The following is a 16,095-nucleotide window of genomic DNA, read 5'->3' on the forward strand; positions in this document are numbered from 1 at the left end:
TGTTTTTGAATTTTTGTAATAATGTGTTTTGTGTTTGTTTAGCTAAGCAGTTAGGTTTAAGTAAATATTTAATATAATCTATTAGAAGTAGTTATAGATTTAGTTTATGGATAATAAGTAGCATAAAGTTAAGAGCGCCACCTCGCCAACAAACTGGCCCACCAGTTTGGCGAGATACAAAATGTTAAAGACAGGTAAAATTAGTGTGAATAAATAAATTAAAAAAAAAAAAAACATGTAAAATAATATGTTTTTTTGGGCTGAAAATTGTAATTTTCAATTAATAATTATAATTAATAATGTATAAGTAAGTTACATAATAACAATAATTGAAACAATTTTAGCAACTCTATTTTATAACTCTATTAAAAAACCTATTTCATAAAATTTCTACAGTACATAATCGTTTACCTTACCTTACCTGATATAAATAAAAAATAATACCTTATATAAGTAAATAAAAAATGCAATATATTTCTCAATTGAATTATTTTATATGAGAGTAAATATAAGGTTCAAATATCGTGGGAATATGATCCTCTTTCTTCGCCAGAGGACCCTCAAGGTTGCATCTATTGTGTGTGTATCAATGACATTTGTTCGTTTTCTCTAAGTATCCTCGCCGAGGTCGGGAATTCCTTTGAGGCCTCTGTAAAGAGAACACAATACGTGTCGCATAAATATCTTTACTGTTATAAAATTGTAAGGGCCCATGTACCTACACGTTAAGACAGCATGATGGGCAGCCAAACGTAAGGACGCTGTCCAAAATCATTATCATCATCATCATGGTCAACCCAAAACCAGTCCACTACTGAGCATAGGTCTCCTCTCAGAAAGAGAAGGGCTTAGGCCATAGTTCGCCCTGCCCAGTGCGGATTGGCAGACTTCACACATCTTTGAGAACATTATAGAGAGCTCTCAGGCCAGCAGGTTTCCTCACGATGTTTTCCTTCACCGTTAAAGCAAGTGATATTTGATTTCTTAAAACGCACCTAACTCCAAAAGTTTGAGATGTGTCTCATACTCCTGTATAAAATAATATTATTAGGTAAATATTTCCTTACTTAGTGCAATCCTCGGGTAGAACGCATTTATGGGTTCGATCGTCCCGAACGTACGGCTGAATGCAGATGCACCCGGGCTCGCAGAAAGGGTAACAGGGGCGCAACCGTTCGCGAGGGTTGTCGCATGTCACCGCGGCGCAACCAGCGAAGCATGGCTCGTATCTGAACAAATATTTTTGAAATTATTGGTGTACATTTGGGCCCAGTTCCATGACAAGTGTTTAAAATTAAATTGAGCGTCCATAAAAGCAAAATGGGTTGCAGAAATCAGGATATGTTAAGTTAGGGGGTGCCAGCCAGTGAGTTAGGTAACCTCCCAGTATGCTGCTGGTCCCTTTTGGATATATCCGACGGGAAGAGCAATATTCAGGCTAGTGTGCCCCGGCAACATGGCTTATATTTTCTCTTCTGGGATATTGTTAGCTGTGGCTAATGATATGGCAGAAGGAGGTTTCTCTTTCTCCGCGAGTCACTCTGACTAGCAGAGGGTATAGTGGACGAAGCGAACGATGAGACGCGGGCGACGACGTGGCGCGGGACACGTAAACGCACACAAAAAAAAAAACAAAAAAGCTTCATAATTATATCTATATGAATATTGACGAACTTCGTCTGTGTTGGTGTTGGCGGGCGTGCTCTGCCTTTTAGGAGTGTTTTTTTGTTGAAACTGACTGGAAAGAGCTCTAAGGGGGTGCCGTGCGTATGTCGGCGAGTGCCGGCACAGACGGGGTCCATACTTGTATAGTTTAACTAACTTGTTACAAATACATAACTACAAACTTGACATTGGCTAATCTTTGTAAATCCAGACGAGAGAAAAAAAATGAATATTGACTTTTATTTATGCATTTGCCATTTATAATCATTTAGGTATATCTGTCATTAGTGCTCCAATATGTGCATGAGATGACATAAATTAAAAATGTTATTTATACCTCTCATTTTGCTTTTCGCAAGTCATCGTAAACGGAGTTTTCTTCTCTGACTCTTTCTCTCTGTAAAAGAAAAATAGCAATCTCAATAAAAATGAAATATTAAAAAAAAAATGCAATTTAGATAAACCATGAACATATTGCAGATGACAACATGTGACTTTAGTAGTTAGTTTAGAATAGATTAAAATCATTTTTTAGCAATGATTTTGATAACAATTTCTGCGTTAACCATCAAAAATGTAAGTGGTGTAGATAAAATGTAAAGTGACGGACTCTGTACTATCTTGTTGTGGTATATCTGTCAATAAACGCATAATATCTACCATCGTCCATAACTCAATAATTAATTATTGTTGATTCAAGTTAGAGCTTAGCTTATTGTAGCAGGTACATACGGAATAGAATATCAATGGGCTACTCACGGAAAAGCCGGCGAGCGCCCGACCTCAGCGCTTCCCATTTTATGAAGCATATTCATTTTGTCATCGTCCTCATAATGCCTCTGACCTGTATACACGCTCGCAGAGGGATCCATCTCCCGTTGTCTATCCAACCCTCCGAAACGTTTCAGCTCCGGATCGTAGGAATACCCCGGAATGTCGCGATCATATCTGTCATCCCAGTCTTTGTGGTCTTGGTCGAACGGTTTTAATAAAGCTTTCTTTCTCCAATTCCGCCTATCGTCTACAAAGGAATGCCTTTTGATTCCGTCGGGGTCATCGTAATCGTAGGGATTTGGTCTGTTCGCATTGGCAACTATATTATCTGAAAATGGATTTTTCGGATATACTAGTGGATTAATCTTGCTACCAATCATTCGGTCTATTATCGAATAAAATGTAGAATGAAACCTTCCTCGATTCCAAAACAAATTCCAAATTAATTACCTAAGTCATATTAATTATATTGAAGCCGTATCTATAGGCAAATGTGGTAAATAAATAAATATTTTATTAGATACTAGCTGTTCAAACCGGCTTCGCTTAGGTGAAATTTGATATGCCTACATATTTGTATGTATATATGTATGTATACTTATTAAATGAAAGAAATATACAAAGAGTTTTTCATACATTCAGCGCCACAAAAACCACAGTTGGTTTAACCGGGCACTGAGTTATTTACACATAATATTATATTATATAGCATAGGTTACTTCTAAATAAAGCAGCTTTCCATTAGTGAAAGAATTAATGAATTGATTCAGTAGTTTCAGATGATATCGATTACCGAACAAACAAATCTTTCCTCTTTATCCTATAGATTATTTATTAAAAAACTTGGATAGACATGGCTGACTTCAACGATGTTCCTATCTACTACTTGTCATAATTCAATAATATTATTAATTCAATAAAATTATAAATTATATAGGTACGAACAAAAGAATGTAAACTTACAAAGCAAAAGCGCCAACAGTAATAAATAACGCATTTTCTTGTTCGATGATTAGTCAGTCCATTTAGGTTTAATAATAATTTGCTTTTCAGTTTCGAATTACGGTGATTGGCCACTCCTAATCAAGTAAATTACTTGCTCGATTGTTTGATAAAGGAACTAAACAACGGCGGATGTGTTTAACGAGTGCAAAAAAAATTAAGCAGCGGTCAACAATTTACAAGTTATAAGTACCTGTAGTATTTGCTGTAGCAGTTTTTAAATATCCGTTTGTTTATTAGTTATGTATGTAATAAGCATTAATTAAGCATTGGTACTTTGTGTTTGCTTTGTAATTTTATGATTAAGTAATCAACGCAGATAATAATAATAATTATTTTAATTAATACAAACAATAGCTATATTTATCTCTGTCAGATCTACTCCTACCTAACACTTTTGTTCGTTTTCGTTAGGTTTAGTATCGAACCGCGAGGCATCGCAAAGGTCTGCAACTCTGCACCCTCACTTACATACTTTAGTTTAAATTCCACGGACTCGTACAAAGCTATTCGCTTCCTTATTTCCAATACGCACTGCTGGAATATGGAATGTCCTTCCAGCTTCCGTTATCCTCACTAGCTATAATATTGGAACCTAAGAAAGAAGAGTGAATAGGCATCTTCAAGACAGGCGCGCTCCATCTTAAGCTGCATCATCACCAACAGTCTGTTGTGATGTTTAATGTGTGTGTGTGTGGTTTTTCCAAGATGACGTCGACAAGTATTGAAGGATACAAACAGCGAATACAAAAACTATCTACAATCATTCTATAATATACCTAACTAGTTCATATATTCTAAGAAAGTCTGGATTAGGTAAATAAATATAAAAAGTAGCCTATGTCCGTCTCCAGGATGTAAGCTATACCATTTCGTTACCATTGGGATAGACCGTAAAAAGGTATACCTAACAAATAGACAGACAGACAGAAACATTTTCACTTTAATAGTATTAATTGTAGATTCGCTGATGAAAATGATGATAGTTTCGCATTACTCATATGAAATCAAAAACAAACCCGTCTAGTGCGAGTTGGACTTGCACACGAAGGGTTCCGTGCCAACAAGAAAGAAGGGTACAAGAATATTTTTTTTTTACCACAAATTCACGGTTTTCGATTTTTCCCTTTTTTTGTGCCTACGATATTACTACCTGCCTGGTCAACGGGAAGTACCTTATAGGTTTCGATTTTTGAAAGACAGAACAGACTGACCGAATGATCCTAAGAGGGTTTCTGAAGATACCCTATAAACCGGAGTAATAAATATAGCGAATAATATGGAATTAATAGCTGCATTCGTTGGTTTTGGATGAGTATACTGATCAGGATAATATCTAATAGTTCAGGTTACAAAAATACATGCCGTAACAATTAAAATACAAAAATACTCGTACTTTTTATGATATCAATATCACTATTTTGCATTAGATTTTATTCGTTGAGCATCGTTATGTACCATTTTCCTCGGTTGCAGAGCCTTGATGGGTGGCGGAGCGATTACTATGTTGAAATAATTCCCCATTCTGGAGATTTCTGCGGTTCGTTTGAACTCATCTACATGGTTAGGGACATTTTCGACATCGCTTAGTTCCAAGTTCTCTTCTTTCTTGGCATGGACCCTTTGTATTCTTCCTGAAGGTTTTGGAGGCGCTGGCGGTATTGCTGATCTTCTACTTGGCACCGGTATACCCATCTGTGTCCTAAAAGCAACAATGCGTTGATGCCGATTCCAAAGGATTTTCTAATTGGTAAAGGAAAATAGTTGTTTTCGGCAACTACCTACCTATTTATTATTTTATAACTTATGAAGAGGTCATAGAGTAGGCATGCATCTTAGATACGAAAATTATAAAAATAATCTAATTATTATCAAAAATTACTATATTAATTAAAGTAAATGGTCACCGGCCTAGTATCATGACCTGGAGGCTTTCTAAGCTTTCTAATAAAAACAATCTTAAAAATGGATACAAAGATTACTAAAAGCTCTTGATCGTTGAGATATTTGTACAATCACACATCAATATGCATAGAATATAACGTAGGTACATACAATTACTATATAGGTACAAGCAGGTATACAGTATATAAAAACATAATCAAGGTCAGAGTCACGTACGGTGAGCAATCCTGAGGTAAGACGCATTGGTGCGTGCGGTCATCTCGAACATAAGGGTCCTCGCACACGCAGCCGGGCTCGCAGTAAGGGTAGCAGGGACGTAAGTGGTTACGCGGGTTGTCGCAGGAGATCTCAGCGCAACCGCCGAAACAAGGCTCGTACACTTCATTCGGCCAAAAACATGCTGGAAATGAGCAGAATTATTGTGATTTTGATTTGTTTCAAAAGTCTGCGTCAAAAAGACAGGATGGCCAAAGTGGCGTGGAAGATAATAATTGCTTATTACGCTGCGAAAGTAACTACTATATTCGGCTGTGTGTTTACAAATCCTACCTCACTAAGAGCTGCTTTGGCGCATATGTTTGCAACATCTATTTTAGCTCGTAATGGATCTGCCTACCTCATTGAAACTATATTGGCTAAAAATAATTGTTTCACTAAATGGCCCAAGACTATCTCAAACTACTCGAAAAATCTTCTTGAAATGAACTTTTAAACTATGGAAGTTCGATTAACATCTAAGAGTGATTTTTACACACAAACAATCCATTGTTAGACGTTCTAAAGATTAAGGTTCTAATCCTGGAAATAAATCTAATGTTGGACGCGAGATCTCTTAAGTTCTTTTTCAGTCGTTTTCACAGATCCATTACGAGCCCCTTGGGGACAACTGGTAGCCTAGACTTACCTCATCTAACTTTATTTCTCTTACTTAAACTGAGACACAATTTATTTAAAGAAACCCCTATCTTACCTTAAAGGGGGAAAATATTACTCTTACTACTTTACATTTGACGAAACATTAATTATTTAAAAAATCTTTATAAGTGGTAATAAATAAATGAATAAAAACTTTACCTCTTCATATTATTCCTGTAAAAGAGTTGATAGATAATAAATGCTGTCTAAAATTAACGTCAGAATTTCGTTTTGTTCGAATTTTTATTGAAGATTCTAACTATTATAAGTCAGATAAACAGTCTATCGATGTAAAAACTTGTAGCCTATCAAATAGGCGTAGAATAGCTACATCAGAATGGTAAAAGACAGAACAGAAGCAAAGGAGAAATTAATATGGATTGAAAATATTAAATACCTATTAAAATTATCAAAACAACCGGCAAAATAACAAGCAAAAAATACCAACCTTTGGAGATTTTCTCTTCGTCTCTACATTTCACAAACATAATCCAATAAGTGGCGATAAAAATCGTGTACGCTTTCATTATCACAGCCTACAAAACTGTTTTAAGGTTTTAAGTACGTGAATTAAGACGTTAAGATATTGGGTGGTGAACGAAATTGGGTCTAAGTGCTTTTTATTAAGAGCTATAATTACGTGAAAGGGCGGGATAATAACGAAGACGTGACGTTATAATCCCAGAGGTAGTAGGATATTTTGCAAAGGTGCTTGATAAAAGTAAAGTATAATAAATCATTGGTTGATTCATCTGAGAACGGCTATCTATCAAGTGCAATAGGTTTATGAGAGTAATTTGAAAATTTAATAAAAGTTGACCCTTTACAGCGCCCGTTTCATATCATGTAAATACATAGTAAATACAATTTATAACATTGTGTTGCTTCAAAGGCACTCATAAATGCGATCCGAAATACTGGACAGTTCCATTTTTAAAAATCGAGAACCCACCCACCACTGGGCACTGGTCAGAAGCTAGAAGGTTTTCTGGCGGGTTTCATTTATATCAAATTCTTATTTATTCTTCATTTTTTACAACAGATATTAAGAATATAGTCTTCTAGTAAAAATGTTTCACTTTACCTAACTAAGCATGTAAAATTAGCACATGTTACTATTACTACATCATAAAGTTATACTCCTCTTTTTAATTCATCAATTTGTGTAGAAGCCCTTTTCCTTAAGCATTGATTTAAATATATAGGTAAGTTTTCTAACCAATTGGTTCACTTTACTTACTATTAAGTTCAAATTATGATAGATTTTACTTAGTACTTCTGTACTAAAATGGCCTTTAGGGTTTCTAACTGGCAAAACTAGTAATAATCGATATATCCATAACCTGTTGTCCGTAATTATTAGTCAAGAATGTAGCAAGAATCGTATGGTTTTTTTCTGTCATAATATATAACATTGCAAAGTAACTTATCGACGGATTACGAATATTCCATTCGGCTGATAGAAGAATCATCTGCAGCTTGGATCAAGCACCTACTCAAAAATTTTCATGACTTCTCGGAACATAACGTAGTAGGTACGTAGCAACGTGAAAGTGGTAGGTATTTGGTAAACAGGAGCGTTGTCGTTTACCGGTTCCCAGTTAAGCCAGGTTTGATTGAATTATTGCTTGTGTTGCTAGTTACTACCTGCTCCCCGGAGCCGGTGCCCGGGTCACGTCCTCTCCTTCATCCTTGATATTGTAAACATAATAAACTTGTAGCTTCGAAATTTATAACGTAATACGTGACTAATATGCGTTGTAAACATTGTTTAGTGAGGAAACTTTAGTTGCCACTATATCATTTTGTTTTTGTTTACCTACTCGACAATTATCAATCTCTCCGGATTTTTTTGCATTATAGGAGCGGACTGAAATCTGAAAGGTCGGCGGTTCAAACCCCACCCGTTGCACTATTGTTGTACCCACTCCTAGCACAAGCTTAACGCTTAGTTGGAGGGGAAAGGGGAATATTAGTCATGATTAAAAATGGCTAATATTCTTTTAAAAAAGAAAAAAAAATGACAAAAAAAATGCCATTTCAAACATGACTATATTGATTACAGCAATATTCTAGATTTAATCAGTTATATCTTGCAGTGTAGGTTGCCTATATCATAGAGCTACATTAATTTGATTATTTAATATGCTTTGATCATAACAGCTTTAAACAATCTTATTACCGAACGTTATTTAACTATTCAATATAACTTCCGTATGGTTGTCTATTACAGACGTAAAAAATATCAACTAGCGCAAAGTACATACACCTTATATTTACTAGTGTGTGTAGATAAACTACATACTCTTCTTTGAAAACACCATCATCCATTATTATAAAAATATAAAACAACCCTGAAACTCGCAAAAAAATATTGTTGCACAGGTGTTTTTTTTTTACGAAAGTTATAGAGTCGACTATGTGAATGTACGAGTCGCCAGTATCCTCTATACGGAAAACAACAATATTTTTATGAACATACCATTGCGCCATATGTCGCAGACGTCGACATTGTAATAAAATGTACGGAAAGCTACGACCGATTTCCGTATTATTTATATTTCATACGATAAATTCTTTTGCGATCTTAAATAATAAAATAATTTAAAAAAAAATTATTATAAATTACCAAGTAAAACTTGGAAAATTTTAATTCGGGAACTCAAAATATGTGCTTGTGATAAAGCCTAATCTAGTGTAGTACTTACTAGTAGATTAATTAAATTGAGAAGATCATTTTGCCTTGTGCTTTTTTAACCACCGACCTTCACTAGTAACCTTCACTTGTCGGGGGTGTTATTTTTTAATCTACACTTGTCATTCAGCTAGCCATGAGGTTGAAACTTTGAAATATTGTGACATACACATCCATGTTACATAAATATAATTGTAAAAGTTGCTTCTTGAAAAAAAGTACCTAACTACTGAATTTCTTGCCGGTATGTATTGTCTCAGCAGATTTTGTTTTCGCGACCGGGTGGGAGGGCTATTAATGCATACATTGGCAAAATGAGGATTGAACTAAATAATAAACAATATATAAAACAATAAAATTTTGTTGCATTAACAAGTTACAATAAATAAATCGTATCGTTCCTGACCTGTAGTGACTTAGCTACACGTCAAGAAAGGTAGAAACATTTGTTATATAAACATCGCGAAAGGAGCAGATCCGTCGGCAAGAAATGCTGCGCCGATAAAATATGATTGAGATCTTTATTACTCACCCGTACCGTGTTGAGAAAAACGTTGAGGTTCGCGCGAATTTCAGGAAACACGCGCTGCCTTTGCTGAAGGATCAATCGTGATATGATTTATTACAATACTCGTTTTCGCTAGCGAAATAACAGGTATAAGTTTATTTCTATCAGAGAATATTAAAAACTTTGTTGTTTGAAAAACGGAACCCTTATAGGATCACTTTGTTGTCTGTCTGTATGTCCGTCTGTCCGTCCAGCCGCCCGCCCGCCCTGTGCCCTGCCCATTGCCTCTTCAGCTTCGTGACCCGTTGAGCTATGTCGGTTACAGAAAAGGAAGCTTGAAATATTATATTCTACTCGTCTATACCTATAAATTCAGGATGTTGATGCAGATGTAAGATAAAAGTATATGGAGGTACGCTATTCCCCAACATTAAGTCCTGCTATTTATGTTAGCAGGTTTGCAGTGTGGCGAGGAGATTTCGAGATATTTGCGGGATAACGCCTGTGTTTGAGTTGATTTGAAAGCTTTCTCGTCTCCCTTTATTCGGCAGCGAATAATTTCTGCACATAGACCACGAAGCCTATTGAAGGGAAAAGTTGAAGCAATTTTCCAATGCGTGTCAAAACGCGCATTGGGTAGGGTTCCGTAGTCATAATAGTTGCTATTAACGGTCATTGTTTCGGAAGCGGTAATTTTTTTTTCGAAAAACCGTCGAGGAAACTTTATAATGATTTTAAAATAGCTATTCAACGAGGTTCGTATCGAGGATAGAGGAGGTGGAGTATTCGAGGTGGTAATTAAATATTTTTTTCGACTCTCGCTTTTATGTTCAAGAAATTGAAATTCATTCATTCTGCTAGTTATTCCTAACCACGCCACTGCGATTTTATAATTCTCTAGAGTTCTATTAAATTAAACTTTATTTATTATAACAATAGTGTTTATTGGAATAGGACATTAACTTTTTTATTTTAATTGATAAACGCGTCTGTTAATATTCTAGTGTGCAGGTAAAAAGGTAATTTTAGTAGTCGTAAATGTAGTGCTTCGGAAGAAAAACGATATGTCGGCTGTAAAATAGACATATCAATAGCTAGCCCTTTTCAAAACACATTATCTAATGCTAGTTCATTTTAAACTTTATGTCAGTATCATACGGTTTACTTCGGACTACTGTTATTATCAAGGTGTTGAGTAAGCAAACGCCGTCGTCTCTAGGGTCAGAATACGGGTCCAATATATTTCGAAGGGCGGTGTCCTATGAGTCTGATTACTATCAGCAAATAAGACAGGTAGGTTCACGTGCTCAGAAAAATACTGTCGAAAGCATAGCGATGCCAATTTGGAGAAGCAAACCCCAAATCGACGTCAAAAAACCATTTTGAAATCATTTTCATTTCGTAAAATTAATAATTTATAAGGGTCACTGGCAGAGACTAGAGATCTCTTACAGAGATAAGTGCTTCCTTGTCCACTTTTTTTTCTTTTTCTCTTTATTGTTACAACTTCCTGGTTCAGGAAAATCAGGTCAGTAAAAGAAAAAAAATACTGTACTTATGACAAAAAGTCGAAAGTCCTTCTGCACCAGTAAGTTGAGGCAATTCTGCGACACATTACAAGCTCTAGAAATATCTGTCTCGGTTCTCAGTTCGGAAAAGTCCCAGAGCACGTTTTCTCATTCCGATAGTACCTACCTAGGTGAATTTGATGACAGCTGTAATCCCTTATATACCTACTAAATCCTTATCAAAACGTTATTAATACCTAACGATAACATTATCTGTGTAAGCGTGAAGGAGTTAATTAAGAATTTAATTTTTGAAGTTCTAGATTAAAAATTCAAATCACTGATTGCTGTAGATGCATTCTTATAGGTACTACTGAGTACCTACCAAAATAATTATTGTTTCCTAAATCCATGGTACCTACATCGAAATTATATATATCAAACTATTTCGGTAATTAGGATTTCAGGCTTCAGGGCATGAGCACTACAGTTTACTTACTTATTTACTTACTTACATAGTTCCTCTAATGCCCCGGCCACATTAACGGCCAACAACGCGATGTTCAACGGGGTTTCCCGTTAAACAAAGATGTAGCCCCGATCCACTTACAACGGCATTTGCAATGTCGTTTGACATTAGACGATTTTAACCCCAATTCAATTGGCAAGTGTGGCCAATCACTTTAAGCGATGATCATCGCGATAATTATGGCGTCGTTGGCCGTTGACGTTAATCTCAATGTGTTCCAAACATAGCGAAACTTAAAATTAAGTTTATTTTATTACACAACAGTAGTTTGAAGGGCACGTTTATAACAGCTGTGGCCTATGAGCATATTACAGTCGCAACACAGAAGAAATAACTACATGCCACTAAACTCTACTAATACAAGTGCTACAAAGTATGTATTTATACAATTTACAACGATAGGTATAGACAAATACTAGCTCTCGTATGTTTCATATAAAGGGGGTGTACTACAGTAATAATTGTCGTGTACTAAATTCGTTCGCAGGTACAGTTTGCTTCAAAATTTGACCAACTACGTTATGTATGTTTTAAAACAGAGAATTTAAGCAAAATACTTTGCAAAGAATTGGAATTCATTTTAGCATGTTTAGAATAGTTTTCCTTTTTATGTTTAAAGGTGAACCTATAACATTTAAAATAATAAAACAATATTATTATTATCACAACATAAGTAACGCTGATCAACTTCTTTGAGAGCAAGCTGTAACTTTTCGCATTAGAAACTACCTACCTAATTAGTGTGGTATGACAATAAATTTGGAGAACGTGATAAGTTAGGTCCTACAGTACGTCTACGTACCCATATTGTAAAAATTTTCGTCACCAGGCCGTTCTTGTATATTTAACGGCGATAAATAGTTAAAGTGCAAAGACCATTCCATACCCACGCCCCATTCTGCGCAATTCTGAGAGGGTCTGGTTGACTTTGTACTAGAGATTATTAAAAGTTGGCCCGATTGGCCCGACGCGTTGTCTCATTCGGCAAGGGTTAGCCAAATTAATCTTTTGGTTAAATTCTTTTGAGGTTTGTATGAAAACCCACCCGAGTTAGCAAGCCGGCCAATGCCCACGCGCGGCAAATGTACGCTAAAGGATCTTGTAAGTAAGGTTCGCTCACAAAATGTATTGTGGCTAACTTTGTTGTTTACCTATTTCTGAATTAAATTGACAGCTTTAAATCTAGTGCTACGACGTATCCTTGTCCACAAGGAGCATTATGAAATAGATAGTAATAGATTTAGAGTTTAGACCTATTATAATATTCAGTTTAGTTTAGAGATTGTGCTAAAGAGCACACAATCCACATTGTAGCCACATTGTCCGAATACGTTGGGTAATACGAAACAAACAACCTAAACAACAAACATATTATGTGCAGCTTCTGTAATTAACATAACAACAAAAATATAAAATTGACAGCCAACTCGACGATTTTGATTTCAAAAACTTATCTATACTCTATCCGCGGAATGAAGTTCCCCATACACTCCCATACAAATGATGAACCAAACAGAGAGAGTACTATACCAACTTATCCGCGGAATGCAGATAGTATAGCTCTCTCTCTGTTTGGCTCATCATTTGTATGGGATTACGTAACAGAGAGAGCGCTATACTAACTTATCCGCGGAATGCAGTTAGTATAGCGTTCTCTCTGTTTGGCTCATCATTTGTATGGGATTACGTAACAGAGAGAGCGCTATACTAACTTATCCGCGGAATGCAGTTAGTATAGCGCTCTCTCTGTTTAGCTCATCATTTGTATGGGATTACGTAACAGACTTACTTCACTCCGCGGATAGGGTATAGCAGCGACTTTTGTAGCGGATTGTACATTTACGTGGATTGCCGATAGTCACGTAGTAGTTGGTAAAGCGGCTCGTATTTCCACTCCGTACCAACTCGGAGTTGTCTTACGTACCTACATGATATCCTCAACGACCGCAATAAAATCGCTATTTATAACCGTAATAAACACTTAGTAATATTAGCTTTAATTCGAGTATTTTGGTATGATATCGGTTACTTTTGCATTTTTATATCTCTAAGGAACTGATAAAATTGCATGGAAATAATTGGATGCCAACAAGATAGAATAATGATTTGTTATGATTATGATGATAATATAGATTTGATCGCAGTGGCGTGCGTAAGATTAGAAGCTAGGGCTTAAAGCATCGGTTCAGTAGGTGCCTATTTACTGACAAGTCATAATGAAAAATAAGCATTGACCTATTTTAACTAAGTAGGGTAAGTAGTGGTTTTATAACCTGCACGCCACTGGATACTTTTTGAGAAGAGTGATTGATGAGTTTCTTGCCAGTTTTTTTTTTCAGTAGAATCTGCTTTCCGTTCTGGACCAGTGATAGTTCGACAATCATAAGCGACTGTTAGGTAGACCAATTTTATAATAAAATAAGTAAATTAATGTATTCAAAATACTCTCCTATAGACAGTAAAGGTCAAATTGAATTTTTCTTATTTAACCTTTCTACAACTTTCAAATATAAGGCATATTATATAAGTTTTCTACCAGTAGAGGCATAAAAGTACTGCTTACCCTAGAAGGTAGCTCGTAGTAGGTGGTAGTAGTAGGTGGTAGGCTCGGTGCTCATTTTTTATCATGACCTGTCAATAAATAAGTACCAACTACCAACCTAATTAATGCTTACCCTGGCTTTGAACCCTGCTAGCCACTGCTCGTACGTAACTAAAGACACTGATACCTACAAATATGTATAATAAATTGAAGTAAGTAGGTAGGTAGATACCTTATTATGTATAAGGTGTGGTAAATTGAAGATGCAAATAGGGTTACCACCATTAAACTATAGTGGTAATAACTACTTACCTAGTAACTATTCAACTGAAGTTGTATCTGGGATACCCAATAGGTAAAATTAGTCGTATTGCGTCAGTAGCCTGAGTATACAATAATAAATGCGACCCAATATTGGTTATATTACATGTGTTTGTTATAATTCAGCAGAAATACCGTCCCGATCCTGATTAGCCTAGAAATGAGCGCTTTGTCAAAAGCCAAACCTAGGCTTTTGCTTGACGAATTTTTGATACCTACGTCATACAGAAGTGAGGGCCTGAGCCAATCGTACTACGCCTGAGCCATTTCGGGTAGGGAGAATAGACTAGAAGTTTACTACAAAATACTGAACAAGGAAAAACTGATTTTTGTCAACCCTACGATTTAAGAGGCATGTAATTGTAATACGCGATTCGATTCAATAACACAAAGGCGCGGTTACGTTTCTCGCGTATAAATTAGGGGATGATATTAATCAGGATAACGTAACAGCCTCCACTTAACGACATTACACGGGAAAATAGATGACTGTTCTAATTAAGAGGAAATTAGCATGCGTGTAGATAAGTCGATCTTTGTGTTATACAGGACACAATAGTAAATCGGCTTTAAATCTATTTTGGTATAAGTTCGAACATCGCCTCTTGATATCATTATAAGCCAAAGGAAAGCCTGCTACTTTAAAGGAATCCATCTCTTTGTTTTCTCATAGAAATGATAAATATGAGCGATTATTTTCTCAATACAAAAATATTATAATATTTCTATACCTATTTAAATCTTTAATACCCGACCCAAAAAGAGGGGTGTTATAAGCTTGACGTGTGTATTTGTGTATCTGCCTGTGGCATCGTAGCTCCTAAACTAATGAACCAATTTTTTTTTTTTTGTTTGAAAGGTGGCTTGATCGAGAGTGTTCTTAGCTATAATCCAAGAAAATCGGTTAACCTTCACTTGTCGGGGGTTATAAATTTTTAATTTACACTTGTTGTAACTGTTCTTTAAATTACATAATTAAATTATCAATTGTGATTTGAAAAATCAGATCTTATGCGCTAAGTACTCGTACCTAATTAGACAGAAAAGAATATTTGAAATAAAGAATTCTCAATTGTTATTCGTGTTATAACTTATAATGAAGAAAGAAATTAACGCCAGATAAGATAAAATTAGCGTGCCGTCAAGGGGGAGCACGGAGATAGCCAAATATATTAAGGGCGCTCTAAAGGCTGAGGATTCTTACCTGAAAGCCTGCGTGGAAAACAAGCCCAACGAGTCTCGGCGGGACTCTTGTAAACCGCTGTACTTTGTTTATCTTCGTCGTAAAGCTTTTGTTCTCCACCTCGATACGATACTTACCATATTTTAATATTTCTCGCTTTGTTTCCTAAAATATTATCAAGAAACATCGACTGTTAGTTGGTACCTATAAATGTATTCACTGAACAAGCATCGCTAGGCGGCTAGGCCAAATAAACTGCCAAAAAATAATAAATATTTTTGAGAATTGCTGTACCTTCTAAAAAATCTTTAGGTTAGGTTCTGTGGACTTAGGAAATTGGATAAAATGTGAGATAGTCCATATTAATATTATATGATTAGGCAAGATTGGTTTGTTTGTTTGTGACCGATAAACTCTGAATCTACTGAATCGATTTCAATCATTCTTTACCCATTAGAAAGCTATTTTATACAGAGCGTAGGTACGAATGCGGGCAAAAGCTATAACAAAATTAATTATATAATTAGTTAAAGCAATAACAAAATTAA

General features: G+C 35.7%; 3 protein-coding genes across 3 annotated transcripts in view; all 3 read right to left on the minus strand.

Moving 5' to 3' along the window:
* Positions 1-474: 474 nt before the first annotated feature.
* Positions 475-3,727, minus strand: LOC123873538. The gene is made up of 5 exons (XM_045918401.1): positions 3,403-3,727; positions 2,425-2,767; positions 2,003-2,062; positions 1,068-1,229; positions 475-649 (listed from the first exon to the last, which is right to left on the minus strand). Exons 1-5 carry the CDS (start codon positions 3,434-3,436, stop codon positions 610-612), a joined length of 639 nt encoding a protein of 212 aa, XP_045774357.1. The 5' UTR covers positions 3,437-3,727; the 3' UTR covers positions 475-609.
* A 1,100-nt stretch (positions 3,728-4,827) lies between these two features.
* Positions 4,828-7,019, minus strand: LOC123873539. Its single transcript, XM_045918402.1, has 3 exons — positions 6,710-7,019; positions 5,563-5,746; positions 4,828-5,143 (listed from the first exon to the last, which is right to left on the minus strand). Exons 1-3 carry the CDS (start codon positions 6,786-6,788, stop codon positions 4,858-4,860), a joined length of 549 nt encoding a protein of 182 aa, XP_045774358.1. The 5' UTR covers positions 6,789-7,019; the 3' UTR covers positions 4,828-4,857.
* A 1,702-nt stretch (positions 7,020-8,721) lies between these two features.
* Positions 8,722-16,095, minus strand: part of LOC123873541 — an 83,150-nt gene continuing 75,776 nt past the window's right edge. The window contains exon 6 of the mRNA XM_045918403.1: positions 8,722-8,738. Coding sequence (XP_045774359.1) covers positions 8,732-8,738 — 7 coding nt within the window. The 3' untranslated portion in view covers positions 8,722-8,731. The remainder of the gene's footprint in view (positions 8,739-16,095) is intronic.

The sequence above is a fragment of the Maniola jurtina genome, chromosome 17 (genome assembly GCF_905333055.1).
Source record: "Maniola jurtina chromosome 17, ilManJurt1.1, whole genome shotgun sequence".
Taxonomy (NCBI): Eukaryota; Metazoa; Arthropoda; class Insecta; order Lepidoptera; family Nymphalidae; genus Maniola; species Maniola jurtina.